The 24,200-nt window shown below is 39.8% G+C and overlaps 2 protein-coding genes across 5 annotated transcripts in view; both read right to left on the bottom strand.

Moving 5' to 3' along the window:
* Window positions 1-170, bottom strand: part of MYLK3 (myosin light chain kinase 3) — a 30,046-nt gene extending 29,876 nt beyond the window's left edge. Inside the window, exon 1 of one of the 2 annotated variants that reach the window (XM_080552942.1) lies at window positions 43-170. In XM_080552942.1, coding sequence (XP_080409068.1) covers window positions 43-51 — 9 coding nt within the window. In that variant the 5' untranslated portion in view covers window positions 52-170. The remainder of the gene's footprint in view (window positions 1-42) is intronic. The other variant, XM_080552940.1, reaches the window with a different exon arrangement.
* On the bottom strand, window positions 43-23,738 carry LOC308176791 (UPF0547 protein C16orf87). Of its 3 annotated transcripts, none has more exons than XM_080552997.1 (4): window positions 23,400-23,738; window positions 19,446-19,542; window positions 17,386-17,568; window positions 43-165 (listed from the first exon to the last, which is right to left on the bottom strand). In XM_080552997.1, exons 1-4 carry the CDS (start codon window positions 23,463-23,465, stop codon window positions 113-115), a joined length of 399 nt encoding a protein of 132 aa, XP_080409123.1. In that variant the 5' UTR covers window positions 23,466-23,738; the 3' UTR covers window positions 43-112. The 3 variants fall into 3 exon arrangements, with proteins under 3 accessions (XP_080409123.1, XP_080409124.1, XP_080409122.1); XM_080552998.1 differs by lacking the exon at window positions 43-165 and adding an exon at window positions 5,880-6,382 and having other exon boundaries at window positions 23,400-23,737; XM_080552996.1 differs by lacking the exon at window positions 43-165 and adding an exon at window positions 11,085-11,632 and having other exon boundaries at window positions 23,400-23,676.
* Between the last annotated feature and the right edge of the window lie 462 nt (window positions 23,739-24,200).

Here is a 24,200-nt window from a genome sequence, read left to right as displayed (position 1 = left end):
CTCTAAAATAAACAGGCAAGCAATGGAGAGAAGATACTGTACCTTTATCATTACGACCTAAGAGATGTCAGGTCCAGAAGGGTGGGTATAGATCTGGCTACCCTTCTCACAGCTAAAACAAGTGCTTCGTTTCCACTTGAGGTTGTAAGCAAGATGACCAATATGCTGTTGAAAAAATAAATACAGAAAAAAAGAAAAAAAAAAAGTGAATTAGGATGATTGAGTAACTCACAGGGCAAAAGCCAGAGATGAGATGGCCATGCTTAGTGTGTTGAAACTTTTTTTTTTTTTTTTTAAAAAACAACCTGCCTGACAAGGAAAGTTTATTAGGCCATTCAACAACAAGTGAAAAGGCCAGGGGTTGCCTGGGGTACAGGATGATTTGACTGCAGCCCACAGAGGTGAGGTAGTTCTACCAAAAAGTTAGTAGTCTGACATGCTGGTATGAGACACAGGCAACCTGAGGCTGCCTGAGACACTGGCCTTAAACCTCCATAAATCTGAGGCCCATTTCGACTGCGAGACAACTGAATAAGTTTTAACTTGAGCTCTGTGCCTTGCCTTTTCTACCTGTAAGACTGAGTTAAACCCTTCCTAGCTTCCAGAATGTTTTTAGAGCTTTAGAATCTATTATTACTATTCCCCACTTTTAAAAGGCAGAACCAACCCAAGAATTCTAGGTCAAAACTGCCCCAAAATGTTAGGATACACCAGCTGGCTCCATAGAGTGGTACAAGAAAATGTTAGGTCTTCCACGCAGTAATGGGTAATGCTGCTGAGACATTGTGCCTGGATATGGTAAGACTGTTACAGGGTTTATGGAAGCACTTAGAGCAGTATTCCTAGGATATGGAACTACAGCTATTCAAAAGGTGTAGAGCTTTAATGCATGAGTCCAGAGATGTCTATGTCCAGGAGAAAAACAAAGGTGTTTTTATGACTTTTTCCAATAGCACAAATAATCATGTTGCTACTTCAGATTTAATCAAGAGGTGATATTACTTAACGTGGCAGCAGAGGCATGTACAGCATGTAAGTGGCATGCCATGGAGGAAAGCTTGCATGACAAAGAGAATCCTTTAGGAAATTTGGCAAGTAGTCCGGAACAAGCAATGCTCAGCCTGCAACCTTCCATTAGCAGATCTAAATACAGAACTGTAGTGTAAAACAACACTTTCCTGCAGTATTTTCATTAATTAAAACTAAGAATATAATTATTATGATAAGCTTTACTAGCTTTGCTTTTTCTCTATTTCATCTTTTGATAAAAAAAATTGATCTTTTTTCATTTCCATTGTCATTTCATATCTTATGATACAGATTCTGGACTGTGCTTTCAGAAAGGTATCAAAAGCAACAAAACAGTGGCAGCTACATAATATTCCATCCACAATAAGCAAACAGTCCCATTTTCACAAAACTAAGTGTACTGACATGGCCAGAAAACAGGCAATGGACACAGGGCTACATTTTCTTTGGTACTAGAGAAAATTCTAGTGGATTTTACATACAAGGAGAAACAGTTTGGTCTCTCGCCCTATAAAATACTAAGAGCTAGAGACAAGGAATGTGCTCGTTTTGAATATAGGTATTCCGGTATAGGCTTTGTAGACACCATGAGATGTCATTTACTTTTAGAATAAATGCAGAAGTTTTCCAAAAATCATGCAAGTAACAGCCAACAAATGAAATCAAGATCAAGGTTAGTTCTTTAGCTTTCAGAGCAACTCCTTCAATCTGCTACACTCACACTCCAAAAACTCTTCTTTCCAGCAAACGGAAGTGTTTGACAACTAGATCAGTGCAACTCAGAGCAAAGAACAAGAAACGAAAAAAAGGTAACATTAAGAGACTTAAGTATTACTAACTTCCCTAGCCAGTTGCTGACACTCCAATTCCTGCACTAAATACATTGCAAAATGAAAGGGATCAGCATTTTTAAAGTGACCTCTCTCATCTCCCAGCTTCAGGCTCTGTGAATTACGAGGACTTTCATTGCTCCACAAACACATCCTACATTCATGGAATGTATAACCTAAACAACATTCCTTAGCTGAAATTTTCTGTTAACGTGTCAGTTAATACACAGTATCTTCCTTCCTGAAAAAAAAATCAATACGTAGAAGTTTTAGTCCCTGGGGAATTTGTTTTGTACTGCTAAGAGTTACTGTACCACCTCAATATTTTAGAGCCTTTTTTATCAATATTATTAATCAGGAGCAGGGAACTAGTGACACTGATGCTGCCCAGTTAAACTCACCATGGCTATGCCCAAAACATCTACCCAAAAGTTCACAGTCCCCTTCCAAAATAGATTTCCGAACTCTACCCACAACTTACCCTTTCATTACTCTTCCATCCATGCAACGAGCTTGAATGGAATGCCAGCATACAGGACCATTTGCAGGAAAATGCAAACAAAACCAGCAGGGTATTGATATCAGAAATATTCTTTGTGTATCTGATCAGGACACGCATTCAGAAGTTCGTGACTGTTTTGTCTGATGATGCATCTTCAAAGAGCAGTCAACTCCTGGTTGTGTCTGTGCCAGCATCAGTGCATTTCTAGAGCTGCTCAACTTGCAATGGATTAGTAGTAAAGGCCAGGTCTGAAAGCCTCCCCACCTCATTAATATTAATTTTAAATTTTAAATCCTAGGTACACATGGACTCATCTCCAAGACTAGAAGGCTCATAAATTATATTCCATTTTTAAACATGCAGCATTCACTCTTACTGTTTCAGAAGGAAAACACCAGCAGAGACAGCCTTAGACAGGCTGCTTTCATTTAAAAGAATAGGATCTACTGGGCTTTATCTTCAGCTCCACTTTAACCTCATTAGCCCACAGATTTGCACTAGAGTGAATCCAGCCTGCAAAGCGCTAACACAAGTACAACTGCCAGAAGATTTTCATTCTTTCATTATTCTGCTTTTGTTCCATTTACCAAAGCAGGTGGGAATAATGTCTACGGCTGTATAAACTCATGAAAGCCAACTTACATAGTAAATGCTTGAAAAGTAGCTACAACCACCGTAAAATCAAACTAAGGAGGCAAAGTAACTCACTATCTTTCTCTCCTGGCAACATGGAAAGGTAATTGTGCAAAGCACATCATATCGCATAGCACACCTGGCTTTAATCATCTTAAAGAAGGTCCAGAGAACAGATTCAAGCCTTCTCTGTAAGGATGGGGGACATTTGGGGAAAGTATCTTTTACTTCTGTATAGCACAAACCCTTGTTACACAGGTCAGCCCTACAGGCAATAACAACTAAGTTCAAGATGCTGAGGCAGAGAGTCCCTGCAGCCTTCTAGTGTCCACTAGTGAAGGAATGTACAGTAAAAGCAAGAAGTAGGAATAATTGTTCTATTTTTACCTTATTCTCCTTTGCAAAGCATTTGTCATAACGGATTTACTGCCCAACAGCTTGTTTCTAATGGGAAATACTACAAAGTGTGGAGAGGTAGCCTTTTGCAAAAACCTGAAACCAGAATTCCTCCACTTGCCCTCACAAAAAAAAAAAAAAAGCCTACAAAAGTGAGAAGTGCAGATCAAGAGTGACTCCTGGAAGAAATAAAATGTGATATGCAGGCTACCACTTGTATTGGATGACAGATTTTATCAAGCTCCCACTTAGCACATGCACTATTCTGTACTTCACGAAGAATGCGTTCAATTGACACAACCCTCTCCTACCCTCTTGACCTCTCTGAGGCAGTCACACAGCATAGGTGGCAATTGCAACCTCTAAGTTTAATGTTCTATTAACTAAAGAACACAACTTCTCTGAATAAGGCCCATTAAGTACACATGCACCAAGACTGTATGTGTAAGGAACATATATACAGAAAACAGATTTTCAGGATTCTTTACATTTGAGTTTGAAATTCAGAAATAAGTATTTTGGATGTATTTTAACTTTGGTGATATGAATTGCTGGACACTCACCTGAAGAAAAGTGTCACTGATAAAGCTCAAGATTATCCTTGAAAAGCTTCTTTTCAGAGTCAATTCAAAATGAAGAAACATACTGCAAAACAGGGATGAGCACTCCCAACACCACTCCCAGTGGTGGGGGATCTCATTCACCTTTCGCATCATGTCTGAATCAGTTTCCCAGTAGCTCATAACCATGAGAAAAGCCCAATAAATGCACAACCAAGGATATAGATGGGAAAACCCAAACAACATAGAAAAAAAGATACGCTTTGGAGCACTCATTGGTCACGCTACCTAATTTTTAGGTAAAAAAAGGAACTGCTCAATTCAGAACAGTTTGAGCAGCACTATTTTTACTCTCTTCTATAAATGCAGCACCTCTCCATTCATTTCTCCCTCCTCCGCCAAACTTCTCTTCTTCTCCTCACATCTCTGGAGACCTGAAACCCATGCACTGCCTTCTCCCCCGCAATACCCCACAGAAGATCTCCATGTATCTCCCCTAGCAGCCTTAACACACCGATGCTTAGTTCTTTTCATTCTACCCTTCTCCAGCTCTGTCTAGCTTAACCTCTATCCCATGCAATTTCCAGTCAAATCCTCTCCATCACTGACACCTTCCTTTCCTTTTCTGCCCTGCCTTTTCCTGACTTGTGTTGTTTTCCCAACCCATTCCGTGTCCTGCTCTTTTCCAGACACAGCTTTCCTGCCCAGTCACTCTGGTCTCTGCCTCCCCCTCATGTAAGGCATGAGCCACAATTACTTTCCTTCCTTTTGCTATATAAGGAAGCTCCACTGCAGCTCTTACACTGGCTAATAATGAGAACTGCATGCCTGAGATCCCAGAAATTGTGATTAATGTAATTATTTACACTAACAGCCTCCCAGTGGCCTTTTAAGTCACAGGGCTTTTTAGGATTACTGCAGGCAGAAAGAGTACAAGCTGTCAAAAAACCTTTAAGATACTACAGCTTGATCAACAAAAAAGTAGTAAATTGACAAGCAGCAAATAACGACTGAATCTATGAGATAATTTATCTAATATAATCATGACACATGTCTAAAATACCTATGTCATTTTTCTGACTTGCTTAGATTTCCAATGTTCAAATAATACTTTTGTTTCCCAGGAATGCATTTATAACACAGACATTCAAAGAAGGATGTATCCCCTGCTGTTTGCCATGGTTTTGATCTTTATATAGTTGGTAGATGTTTTTTTTTCCCTGAAGTTTTTGCAATATATAACCAATCTAATAAAGATTTTAAGACAAAACATTTTACAAGATTTATTTTCCTATACACAAGTGCCACCAGTCTCAAAGTCAAAACTGCTGAACAATACAAATTGTTAAAGTATGTTTCCTCTTGCAAATTCTGAACTCCTTTAACCCTTCTTCCCCCCCCTCCCCAAACTACATGTAGGTGCACCCACAGGAGCTGTATGTAAACGTGAGCTTCACAGTTGCTAAGTAACTCCGTGCCAGTAGACAGCATTGTGAATGTTGTCAGCAACATCACAGAAGTTGCCAAGTTCATAATTTGGTCAGCGCCAAGAAATGTAACCTATATACTTTGGATGAGACACTCAGATCTTCGTAAAATTGGCATGAGCAACAATGAAAGAAAATACATTGACAAGCAACTAGATTCATGAGTAATCCAAGGACACTTCTGTATCAGGACAGTTACTGACTATCCTTGAGAATGCAGCTATTAGTATTTATCTAAATTTATCTAAATGAGGCTTCTCCATTTCCATTCAGTGACTTGAAATGAAACATTTCTCTGCTGTTATCCAGGTTCAGCAGCTGGGACCCAGACCATCTCCACAGACTCCAGCCATGCAGCTAATCACTACTAGTGCTCACATGTGCATGTACACACAAACATACATTCTGTTCCACAAATTCTCCAAATAAAGCAACTCAGATGTCAGTCTGAAGATTTTTCTTTATTAGCAAGATATATTCAGTAAAACATTCAAAAGCTCTTTATTCCAACACAGAATAAAACCCTCTGAGACTTGGAAGATTGCTGGCCTATGTTTGTACTCCCAGTATCTGGAACAATCACTGTTCTTAACATATTATGGCCTTCAACATTGTTCAGGACTAAAAATAGTATCCTGATGACAGAATTAAAGACTAAGTTACAGTAGAAATAAGCGCACAGTAGAAGACTGAAGGCAGTAAACTAACTTTCTTAAGATGGAGCTCAAGTTCTATGTACAAAGCTAAGAACCACCACAAGCAGCTTGCAGGGGCAGGAGGAAAAGAAGAGGAAAGGGTACCTGACTCTTTCCTGGAGAATATGCTGCATGATGATACCAAGCGATTCTTGAGAATCATGTTTTGAACTTGAAATTGAACAACTCCAGTGAAAGCAGCTTTAGTTTGGTTTTTTTTTGGTTGTTTTTTTGCTTTTCTTCTTCTTCCCTGGAGAAAGAAATACACGCATTTATCCATTTCCACTGCCTTTTAACTAATGATTTTCTTGCTTTTTACTTAGATTGCAAATCTAATTCAACAGCTAGCAGCTGTGAACAACCCTATCTAAAGAGCAGAAAAACCATATTATTTAATACATTAATTTACAGACTCTTTCTATTATGAATTCACAATATCTACTAAAAATACACAGTATGTTATTGCAGTGTTAGATCAATTTGAACATCTTCTTCCTAATGGAAAGAATATTTAATCAGACATAGCTTTGGTGCAGTCAGACTTAGAATCTTGTAACTATTAGTGAGTTCTGAATGTGACGGCCTAAAGAAGGGGAAAAAAATATTTATGTTTCTACTGCTTATTAGAGCTGTCTTACCACCACTACTACTTAAGTAGCAACCTCCAAAAGGGGGATGAGGCAAACAACTAGGGAAAGCAACATCTTAAAATGCTAGTTAGATTTGCTAGAGGATATCTACCAGAATCCATACTGAAATAAAGTAGGAAACCTACTACATACCACTGATGGTATTGTAAATACTTTGAAGGATCAACTGCTTTTAGACTCATCTGAAAGTACTGGTTAAACTCATTTGTTTTGCTATATTTTCATAATAAGCAAGAAGTATGGCACAACAGGAAATCTACAGAGTTAAACAGTTGGCACTGAGAGCCCAGCATCTGCTAGAGGTAGACCAGGTCCTGAAGATCAAGCACCCTCTAACAGCTAAAAGACATCTTCAAGGTCAATTTCTCCTGAAAGCAATCTAGTTCCTGCTCCCCATGATCATTCCACGATACAAACAAAAGTACCAGAAATAGAGACTATCAAGAGATTTGCTTTAAAAACACTAATTCAAACAAAACACTTGCACAGAAGTGCTTAGAGATACAAAATACAGTACGAGCAATACGTGAATGTGTACATGCATGTAAGGGAATCATATGCTCAAGATCAACAATTCAGAGAGGTTTAAATTAAATCGTGGTTTAAGATAGCTTTCTGGTTATTCACAGGTTTATTCACAGGTTATCAGTATCTTGAAGGACAAAAGGCAAGTACTATGTCCTGTTAGGCAGTAAGACACTAAGCACCCAAGGGAAGGACACAGTGCTACTAGTAGCTTCCATGCATGTTTCACATTAAAAAAAAAAAAAAAAAAAGAAAGAAAAAAAAGACAACCCCAGCTACAAAAAGACTTCAAAAGCACTAAGCAAAACCACCCCGAAGACCTCATTTGTGACCTGAGCATCATTTGAAGCAAGTCTCTCAGAACTCCAGTCTCCCCTTGTAAATCCTTCTGTCCTGCCAAAGGATGATTCTAACCTGCAAAGTACTCTCCTTCCCTCGTCCTATTTTCAATTCTTTTAATCAGTTATAACACTATTGGAGTAAAAACAACATATTAGACACATCTGTAAAATTTTACCAAATAAAATATTATCTATAGCTATATCTGTCTACAGATAGATAGATACGACTTCAGGAGAGCTGAAGAGCTTCCTTAAACCATTTTTATTAAGTTGCCACCTGAATGTTCAGAGTTATTCTGTGCTCCTGACAAATTACTTCTCTCCAGTTTTCACAGTTCAAGAGCTAACCTCCCAAAACAATTGAAGATATCTATTGTCACTGCAGATAGTAAGAAGCACCTATTAGCATGATTTTAAACTCAAGTTACGGACAAGCAAGTGACATTCTAAATAAAAATGATTACATTTCATTGTGCTTCCACTGAGAACTGAATACTATGCTCTTTCAATAGTACTAATGCCTGAACATACAGTAACTGTCCTTAGAATAAGGCTGCCATCTAGTAGCAGAATAGAGTAAATGCAGAAACCTCAAGCCACAATTTGAGCTGTGAACTCACTTGATGGTCTGACATGCTATTACAAGCTTATATAAACACAGGAAGTATAGTTCTTCAGAAAAGGAAAAGTGGCTGAAAAATAGAGCTTGTTAGATGGTGGTTTCTAAGCTGGCAGTTCTCCTGTGAAATCCTAAACTATTCAGTTCACAACATAAATTTTATCTAGACAGATAAGTCAACATAGAGGTGGTATTGTGGTGAACCAGTATTTTTGTAGTTGTTATACCTTCTTTCAAGTTAACGGAAAAAAAAAATGCAGCCTAACTGACTCTTTCTCAAACAAGCCTATTCTGTGCAAAGCCTCATGCTATAAAATGCAATGAAGTCAGATTGCAGATTGGAGAAATGCAGATTAAGTCAGACTGAACCAAAAAAAATTCAAAGGCAGGGCAGGCCGTATAATCTCACTGAAACTAAAGTAAAAAAAAATGCATCCGTTAGTTCCTGAAGTGTTATTTATGCTTGCTTCTTGAAAAATATGCAGTTTCCAAGTCAGAGCTACCGTGAAAACAGGCACAAACAGTCTGCAATACACAGGATTTTACTCTCTCATCATTAAGCTGTCATTGGCTTTATTTTAATTTTGTAGACTGAGATGCAATACACTTTAAAATTACAAATTACAATGACTTACCACAGTGTTTTTATCCCTTGATCAGCTCTAACACACAAAGAAAGAGCTCCTGAGATTCCATCTTGTTGATGCCTATTTCATACAATACAAGACACTTTCCCGTTCAGTCACTGAATATATTCCAAGGAACCTATGTCTTAGGATATTACAGCTACAAAATTACCAGGGCTTTTGGAAGGTGCCAAAAGTGTCCTGTCTAGCTATGAAACAATGGTTTGTTTTTCATTGGTGGGAAAATACAGTTAGGACTCTTGCTTTGCAAAATCCATCGTGGTCCACTAACAGAGAACCACCCCACCCCTGGGATATTTTCAAGACTACCTGCTTACATCACAGCTTCCTTTAAGAAAGTGGAAGCCAGAAAGGGGAAAAAAAATAGTATGACCACAACTGTGAAAGAACTGACAGCAGAGACATGGGAAAGACAAAGGAAAGAAGTACAGAAATAGAATTTAACTACTGGTTCAAGATTCTCCACCAATGAAGAGGAAAACTGGGCCTTGCACTTTTGAGAGGCATGAATGACTTTTCAGTACTTAACAGCAAAGTAAAGGTACCAATCTAAATGTAATAATCTTAACATCACATCTAACAACATTAGCTTCAGTCCTCTGAAAATAACATCTATTAGTAGAACTTTAATTCCATGTATAGGAGCAGAAAGAACCTGTAGGAATTCAGGTTAAAGCACCGAAGACAGCTTGACATTAGTATTTCTCTTTATCCCTTCTTAACACAGTAAAACTCATTCTGACAACAGAAGCAACACAAACCTGATTGTATCTTAAGATTGCAAAATGAGAACTTCCCTTTTGTCATTCTGACTTTAAAAACTTACCATGCAAATAGGCATTATGATACATATTCTCTATTATTAAGAGTTACTCATCTGTCCTTACTACTTTTATCTGTGACAGGCTACAGTTCTGGAAAGCAGAAGTTTATACGATGTAGGGAAGTAGGTCTTTTGTTCACATTTTCTCATTTACTGGAATAAAGACAAACGTAGATTAATGGTTTAATTGCATTTCTACACCCACCCCCCTCCTCCATTGTTAAAAAGGACCCCAATTACTCATTAAGAATTAAAAATCACTTTGTGTTTTCTGCTTCTGCTTACAAAGCTTGCATCTAAGATGTCCCTTGTGGCTTAACTAACTCAAAACATAGCTCCTTCCTTTAAACAATAACTAAAACTGTCAAACTTTGACAGTCTAGCTTTGTTAATAAAATTCTCTGCTTCCAGAGATCATCTCTGTAGCAGAATTTCTCAAGGTAATTCTTGCTATTAACGTGGTAACAAAAAGCATGAGTAATACTACAGAAAAACCAAGACATTTAAATGCACACCCCTTCTTAGAAGAGAGTAAATGAAAGGTGATAAAAAGCAAGTATGTCAGATTTTATGTATGTGATTGCCTCCCACAACTCTTCCCTCAGGGTTTTACAGTGTTTGAGGTGTTGGGTTTTTTTTTTTTTAAAAAATGAAAGAAATACATGCTAATGTAGGAATTTCAGCTCAAATTGCACTATTCCACTTTAACAAAATGATTACTTTGTTGAATATTTTCCCAGAACCTATTTCTATCAAAACAGCTCAGTTTTCCACACTCAGAGTTTTGCTTTGGTATTTACCATCAAAAGTCCGAAGACAAAACTGCTAAGAACTATACTTTTAGAAAAATGACAAAAGCCAATGAGAGTAAAATTAACCATCACATTCTCATCTCTTGGAAACACTAGTGAGAAGATGCTAGCTGCCAATCTACACCACGACTATTTTCTCTTCCTTTCCTCTAAAGGATAGGCCAAGAATACAGGATAAGTACTTACCAGCTGGACAAAGCAGCCGCGCAGCAAACAGTCACAATACACGCATTTAGCTTTCAAACCTCAGGAGTCTGACCCCAAAAAGTACGTGTTTTTTTAAAAAACAACTTTCTGTAATAGGGAACCCTTTTCTAGGGAGAATTCATAAACAATTCAAATTTGTAAAGCAGAATAATCCTCCAAAATGAAATGGCTTGAGTTTTCTTCGTATTACAATTATATCACATCTATTTAAAAAAAAAAAAAAAGGCAAATCTAAAGTCATCCCTACAATGAATACCGGATTTCTAAGAGGATTAAAACCAACACACTTTAAATATCACAAATGTACTTAATTTCCAGTTCAATAAAATATTGGAATATCCATTTATTAAAAAGTTAGGTGAACTGTACATATGTAAACTGAAATACAGCTGAAAAATCTGAAATATATAATTTTAAATGAAAATCATTTCTTTCTGAAAATATTTAAAATATTGCATTTCTGGCAGCAAATCTAAAAGAAGTGCTCTAGCAAGTGTGCAGTCTCTCTGTGCATTTGTCTAGCATTTGTCTTCAAGGCATAAAACACTTCTGCTTTCTGATTTTCATAGCCCAATCTCAAGAGCACTTTCTTTCTGACTTGTAGAGACAGAATTTGATTTCCAAGAACAGCAGCAGAATTTTAACAGGATATATTATGGTCCTTTTTGGTGCAGACAACACACTTTCTGAGAGTCCATGACACCTTGGAAATATGCTAGCCATTCCGTATATAAATGCATCAGATTGTGCTTACAAGTTACAAAATAAGTCTTTGATTGATAATTTTTCTGTTTATTTCCGCCAAGGCCACTGAAAATACGAAGGCCTTTTCATCTGAAAGGTTAGCATACATGTCAACTTCTTTTTCTTGTTTCTCTGTAGAAGAAAAAAAAAGTCACTATTAGAAGCTTTTTCCATTATCTAAAGTTAAATTAACTACTATGTAACTTGCATTATTATAATGTTGAACGGTGTACAGGAACTGAAAAGAAATTAGACAATTCCTATGCAGGGAGGGATTGAGAGAGATAAGCAAGGGAGAGAGGAACACAAAGGTACTAGAAGAGTCACAAAATTAGTCATCCAAATGACTGACTGAATTTCTGTTCTTTAATGATGAAGGAAAAATGAGTCATTAACATTATATTGATTCCTGGCACAAAACTGTATTCAAGTGTTCCTCCAGTTTTTCTGGGGTTTGGTTTCCTGGTGGTGTTTTTTTCTTTTTTTCTGTCTTTTACGCAAACAGCCCCCATCCTAGAAAACAATGTTTCACAATATCCTGATTAAATACAACATTCATACCCCTATTTTACATCCAAGTAACAGAAACCCAAGACACTAATTACAGTGACCAAGTGCAACTGGCAGACACATGGCAGAAGGCAGGGTCCCAGTTTGTCACCATAAACATTTCTGGACTTTCTATACTGGAGACTTTCAGTCTTATCCCAGATAAGATCATGGCTACAGACGCCTAACAGCAACCCATCAAGAAGCTTGCACACCACGGTGCTCAAGTACATTAGCAGATGACAAAACTTATAGAACAGTACTTTCATAAGTACTATTTACTCTAGGTCATGCCTATTTACCTTCCAGTTTAGCTAGCCCCAGGTATCTGACTCATTAGAAGAAAGCAAACAAAACTAAAACAGTTTTATCAGCTGAAGACCAGGCGTGTAGACACAGATGAGAGAAACACATATAACACACAGCTCTAAAATTGGTGTCTAGCTGTGGGGCTCCATTTCTACTCCCAGTTCCAAAGTGCCCTAGACTAATTTGCAATCAGAATATGATGTTCACCTGACCCTTGTCTCATTAACACAGACGCACACGTGCATACTTTTTGAGTGCAGTACACTCTGACAGGCTGCTCCACCTAGACGTTTAAGTCATCAATGGGTAGGTGAAATACAAATGTTTGATTGGAAAGTAATGGTGTTTATTCAACAAGCTAACAGTTGTTCATCTCTGACCAAGTAAAACCTGTAGCATAGTACCTACGTAGTCAGAGAAAAGCATGCACAAAAGACAGTAAGTTCCCCTGAGCTCAGGTGCAAAAATTTTTGCAAGGATGCACCAAGCCCTTCTTCACTAATGAGAAGAGAGAGAGCATTTCATTACATAAAAGCACCACGTGGAAAAAAGACCTCCTCTGTCCTTGTGGCACTAAGGGGCACGGTTTAGTGATGGGACTTGGTAGGTTGCAGTGACAGTCTGACTTGATCATCTTAAAGTCATCTAGGTTGGAGGAGACCTTCATGTCCACCTACCCACACTGTTATTCCTCTACTGGGTTCATACTCCTAACAGCATCTTTACGTTTGGCTTCACATCTGACTGTGTTACAGACAAGGACACCATTCCAACAGCCTCCCTTCCCTGGGAAGTCAAGTGCATGTGTTAAATTACTAAGTGGGAGAAACTGAAAAGTCCTTTACCACTGTGCTCTGACTAAATGCTGATCTAGATACTAGGAACAAAACCCTCTACCTAAAGATTTCTAGGCAACTTTAAATCGTATACATTTTCACCTTTATCTGCAGGGAAGACTGGACACACCAAGACATATCAGCATTTAAACTTCAGACATGAAACTTGCCGTAGCAAAGTACTACAAATCAAAGCACGTTTGATATTTGGAACCCAAGTGATTTCTGTTGGTTCGTTGGCTACAAAAACCAATATTCTCTAGTGTATTGAGTTTGAAATGAAAGCTAAGAAACAGTTTCACCACAAGTCCTTCCCTGTAGTTTGAGACAAATTTATTTCTACGTGTACACAGTCTGGATTGCTCCACCTCCTCCCTCCCACCATTTCCAAACTAACAATGCAGGGAGTTGTTCTGAGTACAGACGCTGTATACACACTACTTATTCCACACTAATCTTTTCCGTTTTCATATCTATAACCCTCCCCTTTTTTCAGACTTCCTGATCCAAACAAACCTAGACGCCACCAGAACATGTCAGTACCCAGCAAAATTAAAACTACTAATTTTTTCATCCATTTAATGTTAACTTTATAGACTTCTTCGCCGAACAAACTTTCCCAGATTTCCCTTCTCTCCTGCCCTTCTGCAGCACTGGCTAGTTCTGATAGACTTCAGTTTTGAAGAATCAGTTGAAATCTTCATATCCAACAGTACTGGGAATTAACACAGGTTTGCAAGCTTTATGCGTTCTTAAGACAATTTCAGCTCTCATCAGTAGCCAGTGAAGAGCTTGCATCTGGCTGACGTTTCATCACATGCTATTCATAGGATACCATGGTTTCTACAGACACTATTAAAACTTTCCACTTCACATTCCTATCTGAAAGTAGTTTTGACTCACTTCTCTATTATTAGCTAAAGACTGTCTTACAGAATCACAGTACCATTTCTTTAAGACATTAAAAATATCAAGTATTTTGCTATACAACTAAGAGGCTACTTAGGTGAAAACATTCAGTCTTTCTGAAGCATGTCTCACGTCCCTAGATCCCACCCAACACACTGGACCTACAGCCCTTTAAATTGTCACCAGTGCATAAAACAAATGTGGACCCTCGCTCCTCACAAATTCTGCATGGAATCAAAATTCAAAGTGCTTCGATTCTAAGAATTCTTTCTAGCTACCCAAGACAGAATACTACTTCAAGTGTGCACATTGGGTGAGCAAATACACAAATAATGCAGTAGGAAATTGCTAGGGATGGAAAGGAAGGAAAAACTTGAGTCAAGAAATTTTACTACTTCAGTTTAAGCAGCATCACAGTACCACAATGTAATAGTTCTACAAGATTCGCTCCTTTATTTAGGCTGTAGGCCACTCCGATTATAGAGTCTCACTTGATGGTAACCTCTCTGAGGAACAGAATAACCAATACCACTTCCTGAAGCATACAGTTTTGGAGTGGTTTTGTTACATGTTTCCCCTCCCCTTTCTTCTTAAATACAATCAAGGTTGTTACCTAGATAAGACAGCAGCCTGATAACCAGCCTAGCAATGTACTGCAGTCCCACACAGCAAAACAAAACCATACCAAAACAGCATCGAAATCAGATTACTATGAAGCGTTTCTACTTTCAAAATATATCGTAGCATTTCTGACAAAAAAAAAAAGGATATTTTCAACAAACCAAGCCTTCAGTGAGAAGCTCCTGTTTTGCAGGCTCATCACATGGCTTTGTCATGTTATAGAAGTATCCTCTGGGTCCCAGAGCTCTGCCATATCCCCTCAATCTATGTCTGCTTCCTCTTTCCTCCTCCCCTATTCCTTCTTACTGAATCTGCAGGAAAAAGACCTTATTTTAAAAAGCTCTTTTGCTTTTTCTATTCTTCTTACCTTAATTGCTGTTGAATTATACAGCTCTTTCCTCTAATGCGAACCCGTCACGAAGGATACAAAAGAACTAGTCAAAGGCACAGACTAACAGGGAACAAAAGACTATGTATGAAAAGAGCATTACCCAAGCAGGGAAGCAAAGCTACAGATGTCACGGGTGTTTTTTAGGAAGGAAATTTTCACAGTTGGGTGGTCTTCAAATGGACAAATTATCTACTCTTGCATGCTATTTTAATTCAGTTATTCTCTGTCCACCTGTTGTTGTTCTACAAATTCATTAGACATTGCTGTAACCTAACAGGCATCAAATATCTAGGAGCCTTGCAAGTAATGGCCTCTTTTCAAGTCTTTTGTGGGGGGTGAGGAAGAGAAGCACTTTCTAGTGGCAAGCAAAGTGTACCCAAAATATCCTACAAACATAATTCAGCAAGGAAATAACATATCTGAAGTCTAACACAAAACTACTGTCTCACACTCCAGAGCCATCCTCCGCAGAATCAGAGAATTCTTTGGGCTGGAAGGGACCCTTAAAGGTCACCTAGTCCACCCCCTTGCTATGTGCAGGGACATCTTTCACTAGATGATGTTGCTCAAAGCCCTGTCCAACCTGACTTTGAACACTTCCAACATTATGCTGACTGATACAAAGACTAGCAGTGTGAGTCATGCAAAAATCACCTTGACTAGAGTAGAATTAAAGTTGCTTAGCATGTTTTTACATAAAAAATACTACCAAGCAGCAGGAACGGAGAAGAAAGAATATTTCTAAAATTCCCACTAATTACTCCCCACATAGCAGCTAAGCCAATTTCATAAACCACAAAAAAGGAGAAGTCAATGTTAACTTGTTTTATATTAATTGCTTACATGATGATGAGTGCTCTGCTGAATGCGTTTTTATAACCGTTGCAGCCATTCGTATCTTAAAAAAATATATCTGCCCAATAACCAGAAGTAAGAAATACCATAAGCCCACTTATTCCTGGCCAATGATGTGTATTGTACTGGTGAGGAGCAAATATATTACCAGTGGGCATGAACCCAAGCGCTGTACCTGGTTCTGCAGAAGAAGTCAAAGAAGAAACAGTAGCAGTAATTGCAGTACCAGTAAAGGGCATGGTAGGACAGGACGAGAAGATGAAGGCAATCTTCTCACGTGAGATTCAACAATGACAAAAACTGCACAACCACATATGTGCTCTTACGTGAAGACCTCACTGCATTTGTATTGCTGGTTTTCCACCTCAGATTACTGGCACGTTGTCACACTTCAGAGTATGCAGCAAGAGGTCAAAAACATCCAGCCTAGTTTTCCATTCCTTCTGTTTTCAAATTCCTGCTTTTCAGAGACTACAAAGCATGCACAAAGAGTATGGATCTTTTCCTTTGCTTAAATTGCTTTCCTCTTTTTCAGGGCCAGGAAAGAAGATTTACTTTTATAATGCAACCCAACAAGCTTGCAGAAGTTTCAAACCAAAGCTGTGTTTGAACTAGACTGATGGTAAAATGCCTCAAAATGATCCTGTAGGTGTATGTAGACAAGTCCAGTTTGGATCAATAACAGGGAAACTACGAAGATACACACATCAGTAAGCCACATGTAACAATGATAGCAAATGCAATGCCAACAGGCTTTTAAAAGACAGAAGTCGTAGGTGATAGCCACATGCTTGAAGGGCGCCAAAATTACTCAAGTGCATGTAGCTGTCTCTTTATTCTATAAAGACTAAAAAACAGCAGATCACCAAGGCACCTTAATAAGCAAAGAGGCATTCTTTCCTCTGGAATATTATTCTATAGAAACATGAGATAAAACTTCAAGTCATAGTAGTGACTCAAGATGTCCTTATTACTTCGGGCCCCCTAAAGAGTTTCAAGAACTTTTTAAGCAACCCAGTCATCCTAATTACTCTCTGACAACAAGCATCATTATTTTGTTTGTCCTAGTGATCTAGCGCAGTGGTACCACAAAAACAAACAAACAACAAAAAAACAACCCCCACACACACTAAGCACTGCAGTTCCATGGCTTTCAACCTGTGTGATGAAACTTGGTACAGTGACTAAAAATACTGATTTAATCTTTTAAATTTTGTTCCAATCAGGCACAGAAGCTTCATAAAACCAAAGGTCCCTACGTATGTGCAAAAGACCCTTCTCCATATTATAGCACAGGGTATTGACAGGACTAGACTAGTTACATTGTTTGTAAAGGTTTACTGATAACACAACAGTTAAAAAAAATCTTCATAGAAATAAGAAAAACAATGAACATATGTCTCCAATTCTCATACCTCTTTCTTCCTCATGCTTTTTGGCTGAGGCACTCTTAGGTCTTCCTCTTCCTCGTCTGCTATGATCTGAATGGCTGTTGGACCTCGATCTCTTTCGGTTTTCTAAGTCTTTATTTACTGCAGAATTTATCTTCTCTCGCTTAACTCTCTCGGTTCGTCTCCTTTTGGCCTCACTCTTGTTTTCTGCACAAATGAAGAGAGATGATGTGAGCCATGATTGTCTTCAACTTTCTTCTTAACTTACTCTTAGTGCTTACCCCTCCCAACAATTTTTTTTCTTTATATCTTAGATGTCTGTACCTTTACAGAACAATTACATCTGCATGATATCCATACAGAAATTAAGGTGTCAAATGCAGAATGATACTTCACTTCTTGATTACAGGGATCAAACCTTTAATTACTTCAAATGCAGATAGCATTTTGCAACATGAGACATCTGCTGATGTGTAACAAGTTCTTAGTTTCCCATTACAAGATGGTGGAAAAAATAGAGATCACAGCCATCAAGACAGTACACTGCATCTATTTCCATTAGTCCAAAAACAAAAAAAAAAGTTAAAAGTGTGTAGTTCATCACAGAGCAGAACAGTGAAATGCTACTTCTTTTGACGCTAACACTGAAATTGTTCCCCCTGCTCACACAAATCGAGATACTGATTCAATGATGCTATCAGTAGATGTCATATTACATAGCACATCTCCCCCACCAAACCCAGCCTAAGACAAAGCCTTATTTTACTTGATGCTGAACAGGTCTGCCTACACACTTGAGAAAGAGTATTCACATGAGTTTCACTTGAAAGTTAAGTCCGGATTAGTGAGCTTGGGTAGTGAAAATAGTATACCAACCACAGCACGCTATTCAACACAAATCAGCTGCACGCTTGCAAGGCTGGAGCACCTACAGTAACTGCATTGTAAAAATATGAGCACAATACAGACACATATATCTTCTTGGGGAATCAAGTTTCCTTTTGCTTGTTATCTCATTTATCTCACGTAGACACAGGCTATGAACTGGACAGCAGGTTAACTTGTCACTAATGCTAATACAAAAGCTATATTATACAGGAGCTTTGCTCTACTATACTGTGATGCTATGGCTTTCAACTTAATTTGGTAAGTTTTAAATAAAACAGCTGGGGAGAGGGGAAAAGAAAATTGACCAACCCTTCCAGACAGTACTATGGACTTCGCTTTTACCTGTCCCACCTTGAAAGTTCAGTTATCTAGCATAAGATCATATAATTCCTACTAGCTGGTGAACTACAAGTACCCCTCAAAATAGCAATTAAAAGTATCAAATTCTTATTTTTGTATACCTCTTAGATAATTAAAAAAAAAAAAAAAACAGTATAAATCAGATTGTTTAAACAAAAACATCTTCCCCAACAGGTGCCTGTTCTCACTAAATCCTACTAGGACTTCAGGAACTAATAGAAATTGAACATAAAGAGAACGTTAATCATGCCAGAAAGCACACTCAACCAATATCTAAACATGCACATCAACAACAAAAGACATGTGAGTTGGACACAAACAAATCACTTTTCTTTTTTTAATTTAACCATGCAGAAAAAAGCAAGACACACCTGGTCTGAAATCAGACATACTCCCAATTTTATACAAAGTTCCATTCTTGTATTCATGAATAAGTACAATTTATCATAACTTCTTCAAAAAAGAGGATTACTGCTTTCAGAAAGCCCAGTTTCAATCAGCATGTACTCTGAAATCTGATCTCTATGGCACATCTAGACATTGATCTTCAAAACATGATTAACAGAAAGCTTTCTGTAAGGAGTTATTTTGCATAGTGACTAATGTGAGCAGCTGGATAATGCCAACATCACAAGTACAAAGGAAGTAAGACTGAAAACACCAGACTTTCCCCCTCAAAATTGAAGAAACATTAAATCTAATATGCAAAAATTCAAAAAGAAAGTGAACTGACACCAGCCAATTTACACAGACACATAAAATATTCTATTCTTTGCTTCCAAGAAATAAAGGGAAAGAGCTGTTGTCCCCTCCTTCTGGACCTTCGTAAGTATTACCTGCAATGGGTGGCGATCTCTCAGCACGTTTCGCATGCAAGAGCTTTCGACTAATAAATATGTAGCCACATGGACATGATTTGCATGCAACAGGAACCTGGGAAAACAAAAGCATTTCAGATCATTTCAAATTATGACAGAATTCCTGCCTGATGAAAAAAACAGTAGCTTGCATTGCACCCTCAGAGATACCTCTTCATACTTAATCTGTACGGAAAAACCATGGCCTGGATCATTATATAGTTGTATTCAAAACTGGTAAAACCACCCAGCAAGCCTTCTCTTTATGCAGTAGTTAGAAACCAAGCTTGAAATGTATAGCTGTTGTGACCATTTTGTACTCCAAGCCCTTTTCCCCAGGCTGTCAGAAAGAGGGTGAGGGAAAATGGAAAGCACCAAAACTGGAGTGAATTAGAATAGAAATGCATCTTCAGAGCTCTCAAATATCCCCAGTCAAAACAATAAGCCATCCCTAGTTTTGCTTCCCTCACTTCTTAAAAAAAAAAAAAAAGTGAAAGAAAAAGTGTAAATTAAAACTGCCACTACATTCTGAATACTTTCAACCTCAGAAACGTTCAAAACCAGCTCTTTGCAAGCAGAGCAGCTTTAGACAGGAGGCACAACAGAGCTTGAAGCGACACGGATGCATTTGTACCACAACCTACAACAGGTTGTAGACAAGGCCAGGTAGTCACAGAACACCCTAGTTAATCCCGAATGCAAACAACCTACCATGGCTAGTCAAAAGCTGACTGCAGACTGAAGAGTTTGAGAGGCTAAAGAGCTTCTCTTGACCAGCTGAGCAGCCCAGAGCAGTACTTTCCCCCCAGCACACAATTTAAAACAAGATGAGAAAAAAATGGAAATGCCACACTTACACAAACCATGAGAAAAAAATTACACAAACCATGAGAAAAAAATTACTCTGAGCAATTAAAAAAAGCAAGGCTGATAAATTACAAAACCCAGAATCTTCACTTAAAGCCAAGATCTTCTGAGATATTTTAAAGCAGTAAAGAATATACCATATTACTTTGATTAGGTTTAAGGCTGAAAACACAAATTAAAGCAAGCATAAACAAGAGATCTAGAAGAGATTAAAATAACACCCATTAAAATCAAGTCATGTTGAAGCAGGACAGCAGGGAAAAGAAGCAGGAGGTAATTTCTCAAAGGTAATTCTTTATGACAGGTCTCTACAAGTTTGCCACTGTCCACTGAAACAACCAGGAGTACAGAATGACGACTGTCTGCTGAATTTTACCAGACACGCAGAATAAAGTTTCCAATGTTCTAATGGCTAGAAAAACAAACGTAAAAATAGTACATTAATTTTAAAGAGGAACTTACCAGCTACTCAGAATAAAGAAACAACTTTGCTTTCTGCAGCACATCTTAACTCCTGCACTTCACTTTAGGAACAGCTTACAAATCAACTTTTGATTCAGTTGAACTAACTGGAGACATTTTGATTCCCTCTAATGTAAACGCTAACATTAAAAACAATTCTAGTCAAGGTTTATTTAACCCTGGCAATATTTATTTATTTATTTATTTTACCCTCTAAAACTCATCAGACTTGCCTGCGTGCTTACTCTTATATTGGCATGTGAACAATGAGATATCGCACCACACTACCTAGCAGACGGTCACCTGCCTTGTTAAGGTGATGCAGGATTGCTAGTACAAACCGGGTCTCTCCACCTTTCTGGGCTCAGCCTTAAAACAAAGTGGGGGAAAACAATCAAAGAGCGCTGGAGCAAACCCAGTATTTTTTTAATGAACTTCACCATGTTTAACAGAGCAATGCGGTTGTCATGTTAAATGTTTGGCACTTAGATATGTGCGTGTCATTTCCAGGCAAGGTTAGGTGGGAAGGGACTTACTCATTGAAGTCTATCGGTTATCCTTTGAAAATGACCTACTACACATAAGATCCTGTAACAATTATTATTATGGCAACATAGTCCTACAAACACTATTTTAACTCTGTTCAGTGTTTACCCAGCCAAAATAAATCGAGTTTCTCATACAAGAAAGATTACCCAAAGGTAAGTAGTATTATTTCCCATGATTGACTGCAAGTATTCCAGACTCCCTAGTTTACTAGAGCTGTGCTTTGGTGGTGAAAATATGATCAAAACACTTCTCTTAAAACAAACAAACAAACAAAAAAAAAGACACTAAATGGCAATAACATATCATCTAAATGTCATCAAAAAAAAAAAGTTTAAAAGCCTAAGAAGTGTTACTCAATATTATACTCCAATATTTGTGGCTGTCTAAATATTTCCATGCATACCACTTGAACACTAAAATCAGAAACAAATGCAAAATCCTTGTTTATAGCAGAATTTTGGAAATGCCTGTACTGAAGTGTCACATGAGAACTTCCCCCACACTCTGCAAAGGGCTGACTAGTAGCCTGAACCAGCTATTCTGGGGCAAATAATCTCCCTTTCAAAAGAAGCTTTGAGATCTAAGTGCAGTAGGGCAAGGCTTTACTTCTTGTCCTCTCTGAGAGCACTTGGCACTGGAAAACAAGGCCCTGTGAGCCATCCTCATGCCAGGGCAGGACACACATCCACATAATTCTTTGTTTAGCTACAGAAGAGTTGCTAACAAAAAGCCTGTGTTGACGTATGCATATCATCTGTTTTAGTTTTAAGGAGCAGAACAGAGTGAAAGTTTCAGCATCAGCTTGAAAAGCCTATAATATTTACCTGCCTTCCCCATCACTGGTAGTTTGACATTTACATTAAACTAAAAACCAAGAGAAACAGTAAACACACACGTGCCACTCTCATCCTCAACTCCTAACTCTTTTTAATTTTGTCTTTTCAACAAACTAAACACCAGAACTTGGCACGTAACTTTCTTTTCTCAGAAGTAGCACTGGAGTGACATGCTTAACATGGAAGCATTTGCAATGGTTCATCTATTGCTTAGAACATGAAAGGACAGCCCTGCACAGCTTCACATTCCAAACCACTGCAGGATGAGTAGGAATGCTGTCAAAATTATGCAAGTCGGAACAACTAACATTACCTTTTAAGATCTTTTAAGTAAAGAAAAATGGTGTGAGAGGGTTTCTTTCTAATTTATTTCTAAGTATATCTACGGTAGTGTACACCAGTCATGTTTCAGGATCAAATAACAAATGTGTTTCCCATAATTAGATGTAAGAGCCTTCTCCCCTACCCTGAGCCCCACAGCAGCCTCCTGCAATGCTGTGCTATTGTTCCGGCGGAGGAGCGCTGCTGTAACAAGCCAGCCTATTTTTACTACTAACATCATCGCAAGTAGAAAGCATAAATGACGACAAGCTTGGAATACAATAACAGACCAAATGAACTGTTGGTGATGTTGAAGTGCAAATAAGGCCACAGCTTGCACATTTAAAGCACTGCAGGAAGCACACGTCTGGCCCAAATGACAGGAATTACAGCACAGGTCACGGTGTTGCTGCCTCTGAACCCCCCCCCCAAGAAGCCAAGAGCCCAGCGAGCGCTCTCCTGAGCGGCCTCAGCCACATGAGTCATCCGGAGGCCGAGCGACATTGTACCAATTACAAAGTTCACCAGATTTTCAATGAATTATTAGCTACTACACAACACTAGCGCCTGAACAATAATACATGCCACACCAAAATCCCCGGGCATAACGCAGCTGTTACAGCGCCTGCAAGAGGCACACAACATTTAATCCGCACCGCGACCAGAGGAAAGGCACTCCACAGCAGCTTCTCCCTCCCCCCCCCAAACACGGCTCAGCCAACCTCTCCTCACGTTAACGCTGAGGACGCAAAACCTCCAGCAAGAAACCACGGCAGCCGGAGGTAGAAAGCAGGAAGGAAGGCAGCGATGTGCTGCGGGCCCGGCCCCGCCGCTCCGGGCCCGGGGCGGGCAGCAGGGCTGGGGGCTCGGCCCCCGGCTCCCCCTGCCGACGCCTCACCTGCTGGTCGCACTCGGGGCAGGACTTGGTGGCCATCTTCACTTTCTTGGCCCTGCTCGAGGACATGCTCGCTGATGCTGCTGCTGCCGCCGCCGCCGCCGCCGCCGCTGCTGCTACCGGAACGCCGGCGCCCCGCCTCCGAGGCGGCCGGGGAGGGAGGAGAGGGAAAGGAGGGAAGGCAGGGCCTCGGCGCCGACCGGCAGCAGCGAGCGCGGAGCTCCGCGGGGCCCAGCCCGCGCCCAGCGCCCGCCGCGGAGCCGCTCCCCGCCGCCCAGCTCCAGCCCCCGGCGGGCAACGGACGCGAAGAGCCGGCTCCGCCGCCCGGTCGGCTGCGGGCCCCGCCCCGCCGGGAGCGGGGGGGCGCGGAGCCGTTGAACGGCCGCGTCGGGCGGGTAACGGCCCCTGGCGCCCGGCGCTGAGGGGAGGCGGCCGCGGGGCTGAGGTGGCCGCCTCGGGCTGAGGTGGCCGCCCCTCGCTGCCGCCCCATCACGCCGCGGGGGTCGGTGATATCGCCCCTCTGAGGGGGTCTTCGCGCGGCTGGGGGCTGGAAAGCCTTTCACAGGCTTGCTGCCCCAGCTTCGAAATGGCTCCACAGTCGCAAGTCCCCTTTGTGAGAAGTAACCGAGGGTAGGGCAGCTCCTTCCCTGCCCTCCCGGCTCAGCGAGCCCCCTGGGCAGCACTGAGAGGCGCACAAGTGGGCAGGCACCGTTAAACATCGTTTTTCTGGACTTGATTTCAATTCAGAGAAAGAGAAGGCTGAAGCTGGGGGGGTGCTTTGCCTTCTGTTCCTTTGAGAGCCTG

The sequence above is a fragment of the Anser brachyrhynchus genome (genome assembly GCF_964034855.1).
Source record: "Anser brachyrhynchus genome assembly, chromosome: 12".
Classification (NCBI taxonomy): Eukaryota; Metazoa; Chordata; class Aves; order Anseriformes; family Anatidae; genus Anser; species Anser brachyrhynchus.
This window is presented reverse-complemented; position numbering and strand designations above follow the sequence as displayed.